General features: G+C 46.4%; 1 protein-coding gene across 1 annotated transcript in view; it reads left to right on the top strand.

Moving 5' to 3' along the window:
* The window catches only part of UHRF1BP1 (UHRF1 binding protein 1), a 944367-nt gene that overhangs the window by 232013 nt on the left and 696444 nt on the right, over positions 1-15910 (top strand). Inside the window, exons 6-7 of the mRNA XM_040424154.1 lie at positions 9872-10036; positions 10118-10286. Coding sequence (XP_040280088.1) covers positions 9872-10036; positions 10118-10286 — 334 coding nt within the window. The remainder of the gene's footprint in view (positions 1-9871; positions 10037-10117; positions 10287-15910) is intronic.

The raw sequence follows: 15910 nt of genomic DNA, 5'->3' as shown, positions 1-15910 counted from the left end.
CATTTGTCCTTTCTTTGAGACAGATCATACCACGTCAGTGGAGATCTTCAGACAGTTTGCAGAGAATTACGTGGATACGTGCCCTGGATGCCTTATTCAGGATGGAAGAAATGGAAGCTGAGGCCTTGAATCAAGTCCAAACATTTGCACTAACCTGGGAACCCTGGAATCAATTTAGGAGCTCTTCTCGTTTTCAAACCTGGTTGGTCTCAGGTGACTGTACCTGGGATTCGTGATATGATGTCTTGTCCTTTCCCCTTCCCCCCCCCCCCCCCACTCTCCACCCCCCCTCCCTCCCCTGTCTTTTGTTTCGTCGTGTTTTTTTTCTTGTCTGTCCCCCTGTCTCTTCTAGGTTAACGATTTAATCTGTTTCACTTAAGAGTTACATATTAGTAGCCCTTTGTTCAAACCGCCATCACTGAGTATCTCAGGAATGTGTCCTAAGTTCCTTTTGCCTTCCTTTTTAGCAGTCAAGGTTCTTTATATCGCACTGTATGTACCTAATATTGCTGAATCTCTCCTTTAGCATTTATCTGATGGCATTTGTCATCTCTGGTCCTCATGGTTGCGTCCCAGAGAAATATGGTGGTCTCTGAATCCATTTGTGCACTTTATTTTATGTTTCGCATGGTCTTGGAAATGGAATTGGAGATATATTTTTCATACAATGTCTTGGTTGCTATGTATGATTGTTGTGTTCTTTTTCTATTCAATAAAAATAGATTCAACACTAAAATAAGGTAGAAATTTTAGAAGGACTCTGTCCTGTAAAAAGATGATGTATGGGTGTAAAGCGGAGAAAGCTTGCAGCTCAGAAATTCTTTTGGCTGAGGTTATAGCCAGAAGAAAAAACACCTTAAGAGTTAGAAACTTGAAGCTTGCCTCCTCCAAAGGTTCAAAGGGGGGAGATGCTAACCCCTTGAGAACTACTGACAAGTCCCATTGGGGAACGGGTTTCAGTATTGTAGGCTTCAATCTTTCTGCTCCCTTAAGGAAGCGTTTGATGAGCGGGTCCCGAGAATATGGTCTGTTGAGACAGGCCGAGATGGCAAAAACTTGAACCTTCAGGGTAGATGGGGAGAGACCTCTGTCTAACCCATCCTGGAGGAATTGTAAGATCGCAGAGAGGGGCGGATCTGCAGACGCCACCTGGTTGGAACTACACCATGATGTGAAGATCCTCATGATCCAGGAGTATGCCTTCTTGGTAGACTCTGCTCTGGAATGCGACAGGGTTCTCAGGACTGACTCAGAGAGCCACTCTGGGAAGGGACTGATCAACCTCCAGGCTGTCAGGTTGAATCTGTGCAGATCTGGGCAGAGATGAGTGTCCCACGACACCAGGGTCTGCTCTGGGGGGAGTCTCCAATATTGTCCCTGACTCATCTGAATGAGCTGGGTAAACCAGGATCTCCTGGGCCAAAATGGTATGATGGCTATTACCGAGGCCTGATCCTGACAGATTTTCATCAATACCCTCGGAATCATGGAAAAGGGAGGGAAGATGTAAGCCAGCCTGAACCTCCATGGTATCGTCAGAGCATCTATCGCCAGGGGATTGTCCTCCCTGTATAGGGAACAGAACCTCTGCACCTTGGCGTTGAACCTGGTTGCCATGAGATCCACCTCTGGCATACCCCATCTGAGGACTAGCTGCCTGAAGATCTCCGGATGCAGTGACCACTCCATGGTCGGTAAGCCGCGACTTAGGCGATCCGCAATGATGTTGAGGTAGCCTCGGATGTGAGTGGCAGATAGATGGGATAGGTTCAGCTCTGCCCACCGCAGAATTACCCCAATCTCTGAAAGAAGGGGTAAGGATCTTGTGCCTCCCTGCTTGTTTATGTAAAGCACGGCAGTCATGTTGTCTGACTGGACTTTCACTGCTTTGCCCCGAATATGAGGGGCGAAGTGAAGGAGGGCTAGCCGGATAGCACGCATCTCGCGGAGATTTGAAGAAAGATGCCGCTCCTGAGAAGACCAAGATCCCCGAACTGGGGATCCGTCTAAATGGGCGCCCCAGCCTACAAGGGACGTGTCTGTTGTCAATATGAGCCAAACTGGTTGGGTCACAGACTTCCCTGCTGGTAGATGGAACCACCATCTGAGGGAATTCCGGGTTTGGTTGGACAGGGAGCACAGGGAATCTAGCCCCGCAGGGCTGCCATTCCATTTGTCTAAGACCTCCGATTGAAGAGGACGGAGGTGCCATAAAGCCAAGGGACTGCATCCGCAGCCACTGACATGAGCCCCAACATCTTCATGAGAGTCCGAATGGAGACTCGTCGTGGGACGGAAAGGAACCTTGCCAGGTCCTGAATCCGCGCTCCTTTTTCTGGCGTCAACTGGAGGGACATCTCCAGAGAGTCGACTACGAATCCTAAATAATGGATAGAAGTTGAAGGGCTCACGTTCGACTTCTGCCAGTTGATGATCCAGCCTAGGCGGAGCAGAAAGGAAATTGCGACCTGAAGATGATGAGTAAGTAATGGGACGAAAGAGGCTAGAAGAAGCCAATCGTCCAGGAAAGGAACAATGGTCAGTCCCTGGAGTCTCAGAGCTGCTACCACCGATACTACCACTTTGGTGAAGATAAGGGGGGCAGATGAGATTCCGAAGGGGAGGGAGGCAAATTGAAAATGCCTGCGCACTCCTGAAATCTGGACCGCGATCCTGAGAAATTTCCGAGAGGAGGGGTGGATCGGGATGTGGAGGTAAGCATCTTTGAGGTCCAGAGTAGCCATCACATCCCCAGGGCTGAGGAGGTGGCTGACTGACCTTATGGTTTCCATCCAGTACCTGGTTCTCCTTACGAATCGATTGAGGAATCTCAAATCTATGATCATCCGGAGATCTCCTGTCTTCTTGGGTACCAGGAATACTGGAGAATAAATCCCTAGACCCCTCTCCTCTGCCGGTACCTCCTCTAGGGCTCCCTTGGAAATGTAGTCCTGAATATAGGACTCTAGGATCTTTTGTCTGGCGGGCATAAAGCTTTGAGTGGCAACGAATCTTTCTGGGGGGAGAGAAACAAGGTCAATTAGATAGCCAGTAGCTACTATGCTTTGGACCCAGGGATCTGAGATTTCCTGGGCACATACGTGCTTGAAAAAGGAAAGACGACCCCCTACAGGGAGCTGAGGGAGGGGTACGGGAAAATCCAGAGGCGTAACGACAGGGGTAGCAGGGATTGACCAACAGCCTCTGAGAGGCCCATAGTCAGGAGGGTTTTGCCTCCTTGGTGGGTTTACGGGAGCGTCTCGAAAATCTTCTAGACTGCCCCCCCAATCTCTACGTTTGGCCTGCTGTCTGGATCTGCCTCCGCGATCTTGTCTGCCCCGGGCCCGAAAGGGCTGTTGGGGGAGACTCTTTCCCTTTTTATCGGAGAGTCCCTCCATGATGGTGTCCAGCTCTGAACCGAATAAGCGGTTCGGTTCGAAGGGGAGCCCACAGAGATTATATTTGGATGCGTTATCCGCATTCCAGGGCTTTAGCCATAGAGGTCTCCTAGCAGCTGACACCAGAGCCATTGTCTTGGCTGCCAACTTCAGCTGTAGCTGGGACGTGTCACATAGGAAATCCATGGCCAGATTGACAGATTTAAATGCGGCCAGGATGTCGTCCCGGGAGACACTCTGGTCGACATCAGTCTGGATCTGGTTCAGTCTAGAACGTAGGAAGGAAGAGACCTCGGTGGCTGCAATAGAAGTTGAGGACGAGGCTGCGGCCGCTGAGTAGCCCCTTCTCAGGGTGCACTCTGCCCTCCTATCTAGAGGGTCCTGCAGGCTAGACCCATCGTCCGCAGGAATCAGAGTGCGCCTGGACAATTTGGCTATAGCCATGTCCACCTTAGGAATGGAACCCCATGATTCCACTAAGAGTTTAGCCATTAGAAACATCAGTTTAAACCTTCGGGTGAGGACTGGACCTTTTTCATTTTTTTTCCATTTTGTGCGCATCACAGAAAGAAGGGTCTCATCCGCCTTAAAGACCCGCTGAGTCCGCCAGGCGGGATCGGAAGACTCCCCTATGTCAACATCATGGTCCCCCGACCTGATGGACTTCAATAACTTCTGTGTTTTTTTCGGGTGGAAAAAAACACGAAGTTGATTCCTCATCATCAGAGGAAGATGACCCCACAGAGAGGGGCATGGGTCTGTCAGTGGGGGCGGCAACCTCCATCGGAGTCTGGGAGGGACCTGGTAACCTCTCATTCAGTAGCCGTACGACACCCTTGATGGAGTCGTCCACATACGTCTTTGCCCACTGGTACATGTCTTGCATTGTAGGTTCTGTAGCGGTGCTAGAACGGCAACTGTCGCACCTGGAATAGGGGCAACTATCGTCTAGAGGCGTGTTGCAGTCATAACAGGCCAGGTGTTTCCTCTTGGCCGCAGACTTCCGCTGCTGGTCTGACTCTCTAGGAGAAGCCATAGCTGAAACGAAAGAAAAGATTAAAACATCCCTAAAAAAAAAAAACTAAGGGAGTTCAACATATTAGTTAGCGGCACGAACCAGAGGAGAAAAACCAGGCACTTGAAATATTAGGAGCTGAAGAAATTTCAGAAGATAGCAGAAAAACTCTCAGCTGAACACAAGGAGACTCTGGAGCTAGCTTGTTAAAGCAGCGCAACCAGAGACAGACTGTAACAGGCCCTCCCCCAGAAACGTCACTGCCACAGGTATCTTGTTTTAGAACCTTACTGTGGTAAAAAGAAATACCCTTTCCCTCTTTCTTGACCCCCCCCCCTGTGGGAAAGAAACCCGGCTGGCATAATCTAGTTTGATTAATAGAAAAACGCCGTCAGCCGAGAGACCGGAAGTGACGCTGCAGCCGGCTGCGCATCACTTCTGGTCATGGCCGGATCCGGAGCGCAGCCGACCACATCCCAGGAGGGGAGAGCAACTCAGTGAGGCAACACATTACCCCCAGGTATCGCTAATCCAAGCAAGCTAAATGGGGGGAAATATAATAAAAAAATAAAGCGCATTCAATGAGCGCCAGCAATGCCATTCCTAAAAAAGGGAGACGAAGGATGAACTCAAAAGAGTAACACAGTCTCCAATTCCCAACGAGGGAGAGAAAAACTCGCCAGTCCACCTGTCCAAAGGACAGAAAAAAACATGGTGGGCTGTGGGGGCGAACCCCTCCCTTTAGGGGAGCTGGAGTTCTTTCATTGGTTATTCTTTGGACTCATTAAAATTCCGCCGTTCCTATCAGTCCACGGGGGGCAGTTAACCCCATCTGTGCTGCTGGTAGGACGTAAGGGAATATACAGTATGTTTCATATATATATATATATATATATATATATATATATTACACACACACACATATATATATATATATATATATATATATATCTTACAGCCGTACCCCCTTTTTATGTATTGAAGTCTATTTAATTAATTAGTATTAGTATTTAATTTTCTATTTTATGTTTCATATACCTACACTATAATAATTGTAACGATAAGTAGTTGTAGTCTTTACTTATTTTTTGTGTTCATTCTATATGCCCCCTTTCTATTTCATACATCCCCCACTGACATTCCCTTTTTCATATATCCTCTTATTTCATACATCTTCTACTGACATTTGCACACCTCTTCACATCCCTTCCCCCTGACAGCCACCTCAGTGCGTCCTGTTTTTGAATACCCCTGCTTTAGCCACACGCGTACGTTGCACAGTGGAACGCACACCATTCCCGCCATCCTGGCTGTCCCTCCCCACTTCCACTAACCACATACATTAGGTGTTCCACAGTGGAACGCACATCACCTCTCCTGGTCCACCCCTCCTCGGCCACACCCCTCCCACATGGTCTCCTTATAACGAGCCTGTGCGTTCTATTGTGGAACGCACATCACTTCTCCTAGTCCCCCTCTCCTCGGCCACACCCCTCCCACATGGTCTCCTTATAACGAGCCTGTGCGTTCTATTGTGGAACGCACATCTCTCCAGCTATTTCTGCCACTCCGGCCGTCCGTCCTCTTTCCCATCAGCACTTTTCATCTTCCTACATGCCTCCCCTATCGAGAGATTTTTTTTATGGTGAATGGGCCCTGCCGCTGTGTCTGCTGAGATGTGCCTCGTGCACAGCTTTGCAGGCAGATTACCATAACAGGCCACAATTTCACAATTTCACTGCGGGGGCTCCAATCAGTAGGCAGAGGGATGCCTAACTCCACAGATGCCGCGATCGCTATTGAACACGGCATCTGTGGAGATAAATGACTGATTTCAGCATTTTTACCAATCCCACTCATTGAGGCTGTCTCTTGCTGTATTATACAGCCGACACCAGTCATCTATGGAGCGGGCTTAGTGCAGCATATGACAGGGCGACATCCGAACCTTACTGAAATTTTTCGGTCTCCGCAGTTCTATTTGGAGTGAACCTCAATTCACTGTACATTATGATGCAGAAAGGATCCATTTTTTGGACACATGGGTAACAGGAGTGGGCAAAAGGACTGACATACATGTGAACAAGACAGATCGCAATAGTCTGTTGCTATACACTAGTAATCACCAAAAAAAAAAAAAAATCCTACCCTTTTCTCAGTATCTAAGAGTGAAACGTACTGGCACTCAACCTGAAGAACAGAAAATGAGATTAGATGAACTGATGACAAAATTTAAGGAGTGAGGATGTCCTGATAAGTTATTATACCAACAGATAGCACAGTTGGAAATACCTAGGGACAACAAGGATGTAAAGAAATCCTGCATACCTTTTGTGGTCAAATATTATCCCTGGATTAATAGAATTAGAACAATCATAAACCACCATTGGAATTTTTTATCAGTTCTTACCCACAGAGGTTTTCCAGAGTCCCTCTATGATCTATTAGAGAGAGGTCACAGAACATCAGGGACAAAATAGTGAGAGGTAATATAGGAGGAGTCAAGGATATGTCAAATATTTATCCATTGATCTCGTGTGGTTAAAGGGGTTGTCCGGGTTCAGCTCTGAACCTGGACATACCCAGAATTTCACCCAGGCATCCCCCCTGACAAGAGCTGAATCGCGGAGGGAAAAAAAGCATATAGTGGCGTTCTGGCAGTGAGCCCGGTGACGTCACCAGCACTTATGGGCGGGCTTTAGCGCTGCCCTAGCCTGTAAAACGGCTAGGGCAGCACTAAAATCCACCCATCAGAGCTGGTGACATCACCAAACACACTGCTGGGCGGAAGCCTTCGCCCGGCAGTGTGTTATAGTAAATAAAAGAGCTCTTGCCCTGCGCGATCCTGCGCAGGGCAAGGGAGAGCATCAGAGCATGAACTGCTCCGATGCCCAAGTCAGGGGGGCTGCCTGGGTGAAATTTTGGGTATGTCCGGGTTCAACTCTGAACCCAGACAACCCCTTTAAGGGGGAGAATTTCTCACAACCACACATGTGAGAAACATTTCTGATACAAGGATTTTACACCTGTGACAGTAATTATGTTAGGCTACTGTCACATATGCTTTTTGGCGTTCTGGTTTTGAGATCAGGCCGAGGATCTCAAAACTGAGCCAAAACAGTTCCATTTTGTCCCTAAGAAAGAAAAAGAGATCCATTCAGGCTGCATCAGGATGCCTTCCATTCCATCAGTATTCCGTTTTGTGATCAGACACAAAACAGCTGCAAGCTGAGGTTTTGTGTATGGTCATCGAAATGGAACAAATCAGATCTGTCACTAAAAACAATGTAAGTCAATGGTGACAGATCAGTTTTTTTTTAGGATCCTAAAAAACCGCATCTGTCACCCATTGACTTTCAATGTATTTAGTGACGGATCAAGTTTGTTCCGTTTGGATTTCACACGGATTCATACTGAAGTGTCATCAAAACTGAACTGCATATGTTAAAGTAGTCTAACTTACATCATGAAATGTTCCTTTGGCCTCCTATATGTTGGGGAAAGATAGGTTTTCGAAGCATAAGTCTACTATTAGAGAAGGAAACTTCACTTACCTTATTTTCAGCAGTGCAGACACACCAAATCACAATTGCGTTTTCAGATTATTGACCATGTAGCCCAGCCATGCAAAGGAGGTGACGGGAAAAATCTTAATGAAGTGGGAGGCTTTTTGGATCCACAGACTTCAGACTTTCAAGTCTATATTGTGAATATGAGTTGAATATATTTTTGATTGTTATACATTTTTTTCACAGAATCCTTGATTTAGGATAAATGGACTTGTACTTCTGAGATTGTGGTTTTCATTGACCTTTTTGTATTATTTATGTACATTTCCATGACACTGTGTTTGTCATCACAAGGTGCCCTGCTGGTTATTTAAATGAAGTTTGTTCTCTATGAGGTTTACACATGTTTTAAGGCTCGTGTCAAAATGTGTCACTTGTGGCAATAGGAAGAATTGCAAGTAACAGTAAGTGCAGGTCTTCCTTTCTGTTGTTACATGGGATGCCGTCCCAAGACACATGCATCACGTGACCTCCACCGTAGTGCTGACTGATTTCTATATGATGATTTAAAGTCAGTGGGGAAGAAGTATCAAGACTGGCTTACCCAGACCCCAGTCTTGATCTCTCTCCACTGCCGTAAGATGCACCTAATTTATTAAGTGGCAGATGCTTCTTAACAAATCATCTCTGCCCTGTCGTGCGCCAGATACTGAAGTTCACACCAGCTACAGGCAGGCATAGACTTCAGCTATAACTTCCTCCACTTTTTGGCGAAAGTTATAGTAAATGTGGTGGGTGGCACAAAGCTCTGCCCCCTCCTCTACGTCTCGCCCCTTTTTATAAGCACTTCGGAAAAGTGATGAGAAGCTTAAAAATTATGATACACCTATGTCATGCGCCATATTCAGCAACTTTTTTATGCCACAATAGTGACGTAAAGAGCTTGGTAAATGTACCTTTATGGGTCAGTACAAAAATTTAACTGACAGCACACAAACAGCATTCACGTGCGGCCTATTTTCACTGATGGTTGCTTTGAGATGCTGTGTGTTAATCTTCAGTTTTTCTTCATATGCATGAGAAATGTATCTAATTTAATACATTCTTGTGGCGGTAAAAAACATAAGAACTTACAAAAGAAAAAAAACTGTGCTCTAGAATCACTGGCCAGGAAGGGATTAACACGACCCTGCAGTCAGGAGCTCAAAAATCTGGTCAGGGGCTGTGGATTCTACCACAGCAAGATACATACCCTAATAATGCCACAAATGTTTTTTTTAAAATGGCATAATTTTTAAAATATATAATAAAAAAAGTAACTATGTAAAGGGTTTTTCTGGGACTAGGATATTCATGAACAATACTGTATATAGGTTAGGTCATTAATCTCAGATCACTGAATTTCCTAACCCTGGTATCCCCAACAGTTAGCTTTGCAGCTGTGGCTCCAGGAAATAAACACCACAGCTCCATACATTGTGTAATGGCTGTTCTCTGTGGTCCCACACAGTGATGGCCAGTTGGCATTGTTCGCCCGCGAACACATGCGGGCTGCCATCTTTTCTCAGAAGTCCGGCGAGGCACAGGTAAGCCCTTACCTGTGCCTGTGCCGCGGGCCGGTCTGAAACAAATGCGGTCAGTGGGAGCAGGCAGTTCCGAGAACAGCCCGATAAAGGCCCCCGGCGGCTGTTCTCGGAACTGCCTGCTCCCGGTGACCGCATTTGATTTCAGACCAGCTCGCGCACAGGCACAGGTAACTGCTTACCTGTGCCTCGCCGGACTTGTGAGAAAAGATGGCAGCCCGCATGTGTTCGCGGGCGAACACTGCGAACTGGCCATCACTGGTCCCACATATCATCTTTTATTCAAGTGACTGTTTGCAGAGCAGCAGTACCTAGAAACCTTATTTAAAAATTGAATAGTTATGTCATGTTTTTTCCCCCCTTTAGACTAAAGATTGTATGGTCCTGTCTTCAAAGCTGACATTCGTCTTAGATGAGCTGCTTTGGGTTCTGACAGACTCTCAGCTGCAGTCATTGCTTTCATACACAAAATCCCTAAGTGAAGCTGTCCAAAAATCGATGAGGCAAAAAGAACAGATAAGTGTGGGGCAGGTAAAGAACTTTATGTATAAAAGTTTTATGTCAGTTTAGTATTGTACTTGTAAATTGATGATTAAAGAAATTATTTTTCAGGTCCTATCCCCCAATACCACTCCACAGTGGTCATATTCCTCTCCCAGTTCCAGCTCTTCTAGTCTAGGACGGTACTTTGACAGATTTGATGTGATGGAAACCTCTTATCATCTACTCATCTCACGGCTAGAAATACATGTGTGTGATGACAGCCAAAAAAGGGGTACAGGTACATGTATTTAAGTGATTCATGTTGATGAAAAGCATAACTGCAGTAGTGAAGCTTTAGAAAAAGCTACTGTACGTAAAATGCTGATAAATGCCTGTCATAAACATTTTTAAAAAATGATCTGCTTCTTAGAACAATAAATCAGAATTTTAAGCTCCTAACAGATTAAAATTGTAAAAACCCTCCCAAAAACATAATTTTTTTTATTGTAGATTTTTTTATATGTGTCTGAATTAAATCTTGTTGGCGCACAACTCATGGGACACAATTGCAATTTTAACCCCTTAGTGACATAATTAATTTTTGTCTTAAGTACCAGTAACATTTTACCATTCATGTTCCAGCAGTCATAACTTTTGAATTTTTTCTTCAATTTTTATTTTACTGTATTAGGGCTCGTTCAAATGAACATGCCATGTTTTGCAGTCGGCAAATTGTGGATCCGCAAAACACGGATGCCGCCTGTGTGCCTTTTGCAATTTACAGAACGGGCGGCCCATTATAGAAATACCTTTCTTGTCCGCAAAACGGACACGAATAGGACATGATCTATAATTTTTGGGGGGCCATGGAACGGAGCAACAGATGTGGACAGCACATGGAGTGCTGTCCGCATCTTTTGCGGCCGCATTGAAGTCAATGGGTCCGCATCCAAGCCGCAAAAAATGTGGCTCGGATGCGGAACCAAACCACGGTCGTGTGAATGAACCCTTAGTTGTATTTTTTTTTTTTTAGGAGCCCTTTTTGGTATATTAGTATATTAAATAACTTATTATTTTATTTTTAGGATTGAAAGATAAAAACCCCCCAGCAAATTTTACATTATTTTGTGTCATTTATTTACCGAGCTCACTTATTATGTGGATCAGTACAATGATGATTATGCCAAATTTGTATATATTTCTTATTATTTTTTCTCTCCTCCTGCCACCTCCTGCCATCTTCCCAACTGCCCACCCCCTCCAGACTAAAGGGGAGGGGGGGGCAGCTTCTGTATCTGCTCATATCTCTGTATAGGTAGCATCTAGAGATATGGGCTTTGTATTGTTTGAAAGCTGTCATTTCAAGCTTTTAAACAATACCAGGATCACAGCTTAATCTTTTCACTACATGGGAAGATATGGCTGTTAGTAATCCGGATGCAGTGAATGCAGCTGAAAGTAAAAGCAGGTTTTACCAGACTTATTTCCGAATCAAATTCTAACAGTGATATCTTCTGATGATATAGTGCTAATGATGTGGTCTTGTATGAAAGCCTGGAATGTGAGCTCCCAAACAAGACCATCCCCTTGTCTCGAACTGCTGCTAATTCAGATATATGAGCAGCTAAATAACCCCCCCACCCCGCCCGCTTTTGCCTGAGCTCGGCTCATGGGCTCGGACAGAACAGTTAAGTGCTTTTCTCAAAGCTTGAGCTGAGTTCAGGGAAAACGGTTAACTGGTTAGAGGGAATCTGTCAGTTGGACCACTCTGAACTGTTAATAGCACTAAGCAGGGGCTGGGGATAGCAGTACAAACATGCCTTTTGTGGTTATCATCAAGAGCAGTGGTGGGCAAACTTTTTTGTCAACTGAGCCAAATATCGCCAAAACCACGATTGAAATTTCTTTTGAGAGCCACATTTTTAAAACCTAAAATATTGCGTCAACAGTACCAGTGAGGACTATTAGGGCTCATGCACACGACCGTGTGCCCGCTGTTGCCATATTGCAGGCGGGGTGGGGGGGTTCTTTAGCTGCTCATATATCTGAATTAGCAGCAGTTAGAGACAAGGGGATGGTCTTGTTTGGGACCGCATGCACTACTTGTTTGGGACCGCATGCACTACTTTTTTGCAGTGCGGAGGCACAGCCAGAAGCACCACGGAGGCACACTGTAGCACTCATATCCCGGATCCTGGACCCATTGAAGTGAATGGGTCCATGATGTGGGCTGCACACGGCCGTGTGCAGCCCGCATCATGGACCCATTCACTTCAGCATGCGCTACTTTTTTGCAGTGCGGGCAGTCGGATGCGGATCGCGAACCCCATTCAAGTGAATGGGTCCGCGATCCTCATGCAGCTGCCCCATGGTCTGTGTCCGTGCATTGCGGACCGCTATTTGCGGTCCGCAGCACAGGCACGGCGCCCTTACATTCGTGGGCATAAGCCCAGAGTGTGTTTTTACATACTTTTATATGTACTTTCTTTTATTTGGATTTTGATTATTATTTCATTTTATCTTTATCATTTTTTACTTTTATTAAACTTGTCTGCAGATGTGGATGTAATGTGGATGACGCACTTATGGGGGATATCTGTGGATGACGCACTTATGGGGGATATCTGTGGATGACGCACTTATGGGGGATATCTGTGGATGACGCACTTATGGGGGATATCTGTGGATGACGCACTTATGGGAGATTTCTGTGGATGATGCACTTATGGGGGATTTCTGTGGATGACGCACTTATGGGGGATTTCTGTGGATGACGCACTTATGGGGGATATCTGTGGATGACGCACTTATGGGGGATATCTGTGGATGACGCACTTATGGGGGATATCTGTGGATGACGCACTTATGGGGGATATCTGTGGATGACGCACTTATGGGGGATATCTGTGGATGACACATATATAGCATAAGATGCTATATAAGTGCCCTCCACAGATATCCCCCATAAGTGCCCTCCACAAATATCCCCCATAAGTGCCCTCCACAGATATCCCCCATAAGTGCCCTCCACAGATATCCCCCATAAGTGCCCTCCACAGATATCCCCCATAAGTGCCCTCCACAGATATCCCCCATAAGTGCCCTCCACAGATATCCCCCATAAGTGCCCTCCACAGATATCCCCAATAAGTGCCCTCCAGTAAGTAAAGTAATGTATTAGTGGGGGGAAGGGAGGAGGCAGGGACACTTGCGGCGGGGCCGGTGCAGTGCCCGGCGCTGTGCACACACCGGGGGCAGCTCCTACCTTTCTGCTGCAGGACATTTTGCTCCTCCTGGACCTGAGCGGCGGCCTCTTCACCACTCCTCACATGGCCGGTGTTCTGCTGAAAGTCCGCCGCTGCCCGCCCTTCTGCTGCTGTGCGCAGCGTGACATCTCACCCTCCGTCATGCGCCTCCTGCCCCGCCTGCCTGCTTCATTCATAAAGTGGAAGGAGCAGACAGACGGGGCAGGAGGCGCATGACGGACATTTTGCAAGCTTGAGCGGTGCAATATGGCTGCGCGGCCGCCCACCCGCCAGCCCGCACTAAAGAGACGCATTCAAGGATAAAAAGAGCCGCTTGTGGCTCGCGAGCCACACTTTGCTGACCACTGATCAAGAGTACAGTGAATATGAAGTTTTATTTTGCCAGTTGCTGCTCCCCCACTGCTCCCATTGCAGGTGGAGCTTCCTTATGAAGTGGTCCCTCTACATTTAACTGCTTCACAGTTCCTCCCCTCTGCGATGACTGACAGCTTTAGCATCCAACCATGAGATGCCTACAAATGTCACTCAGCAGAAGGGAGGGTCTGTGAAGCAGCTCCCTGAAGAAAGCAGAATACATGTCATAGTGAAGCACTATATAATTGCACTTTAAGGTGTAGAATCTGGCATAATTCAGGTTATCACTACTCCATATCATAAAAACTCCTCAAAAGGTATGTTTGTTAGTGTTGAGCGAGTATGCTTGGCCGAACACTAATTTTTACTCGATCATTGCGATGCACGGTACATCACGGTGTTCGGCGTGTGCTCGAGCACGATGCTCGAGTCTCCTCCCCGCACGTTTGTTGGCTGCTACACACACCTTTTTTGAAAGGCCCCAGAGGCTACAAAACCTAAGCAAGAGGCATCACTAACCAAAGACTGCCATGAAGACCAAGGAACTCTCCAAACAAGTAAGGAATAATGTTGTTGAGAAGTACACGTCAGGGTTAGGTTATAAAAAAATATCCAAATCTTTGATGATCCCCAGGAGCACCATGAAATCTATCATAACCAAATGGAAAGAACATGGCACAACAGCAAACCTGCCAAGAAACGGCCGCCCACCAAAACTCACAGGCCAGGCAAGGAGAGCATTAATCAGAGAGGCAGCACAGAGACCTAAGGTAAACATGGTGGTGGCAGCATCATGCTGTGGGGATGTTTTCCGCAGCTGAGACTGGGAAACTGGTCAGAGTTGAGGGAAAGATGGATGGTGTTAAATACAGGGATATTCTTCAGCAAAACCTGTACCACTCTGTGCGTGATTTGAGGCTAGGATGGAGGTTAACCTTCCAGCAGGACAACAAAAAAAAAACACACTGCTAAAGCAACACTTGAGTGGTTAATGGGAAACATGTAATTGTGTTGCAATGGCCTAGTCAAAGCCCAGATCTCAATCCAATAGAAAATCTGTGGTCAGACTTAAAGATTGATGTTCACAAGCGCAAACCATCCAACTTGAAGGAGCTGGAGCAATTTTACAAGGAGGAATGGGCAAAAATCCCAGTAGTAGGATGTGGCAAGCTCATAGAGACTTGGAGCTGTGATTTCCGCAAAAGGTGGCTCTACAAAGTATTGACTTTAGAGGGATGAATAGTTATGCACATTGACTTTTTCTTTTGTCCTATTTGTTGTTTTCTTCACAATAAAAAAATCTTCAAAGTTGTGGGCATGTTTTGTAAATTAAATGATGCAAATCCTCAAACAATCCATGTTAATTCCAGGTTGTGAGGCCCCAAAACACGAAAAAAGTCGAGGGGGTGAATACTTTTGCAAGGCACTGTATACCATTTAATATGCACATGGCGAGCAGTAAGGGATGGGGAAGTGGCCGTGCTGCAAATGGTGCACGCATAGGCCCTGGCCCTGGGCGCGGTGAAACTGTGCCTGCTGCCAGAGCACAAGAAACACACTCATCCATGATATCTAGCTTCATGTCCCAGTTTGCAGGGGGGCGCAGGACACCACTCTCGAAGTCAGACCAGTGCGACCAGGTGATCAGTTGTATTGCAGCAGATAATGCTTCCAGTCGGTTAAGCACCACCCTGTCTTCCACAAAGTCCAGTATCCAAGAGTCTGGTCAACAGAATCCTCACCCTGATACTCCTTCCTCCCAACCATGGAGAGTCTTTGCAAACAAGTGATCCCACACTCGTATATTCCGAGGAACTCTTTTCATCGCCATTTCTTGATTTGGGCCTCTCGACAAGCCCGCTTGAAGAGGGACATGAGGAGATATTGTGCCCTGATTCCCAAACTCTTGAGCATCCAGTCACAAAAAGATGACGGTGGGGAACAGAAATGAGTGTTTCACGAGGTGGATGATGATAATGACACAGTTGCCAATAAGTTAACTGCAATTAGTGTCTGAAAAGGTTCATGATGAGGATGAGACACAGTTGTCAATAACTGAGGTTGTTGTTAGGTCAACAAGTCAGGAGGATAACCAGAGTGAGGAAGTGGAAGAGGAGGTGGTTGACGAGGAAGTCACTGACCCAACCTGGGAAGGTGACAAGCCGAGCGAGGACAGCAGTACAGAGGGGGTGTAACAGTACAGCCTGGATCGCAGCGGCTCCCTGTGACTCCGCCCACTTACCTCCGGGCCTTAAATAGAAGACAGGTGCTAAGCAGGGTGTTCCACTAATGGAGTGCGCAC

Source organism: Bufo bufo, chromosome 3, assembly GCF_905171765.1.
Source record: "Bufo bufo chromosome 3, aBufBuf1.1, whole genome shotgun sequence".
Taxonomy (NCBI): Eukaryota; Metazoa; Chordata; class Amphibia; order Anura; family Bufonidae; genus Bufo; species Bufo bufo.
Note: the sequence above shows the minus strand (reverse complement) of the source record. Positions and strands in the feature narration are given on the sequence as shown.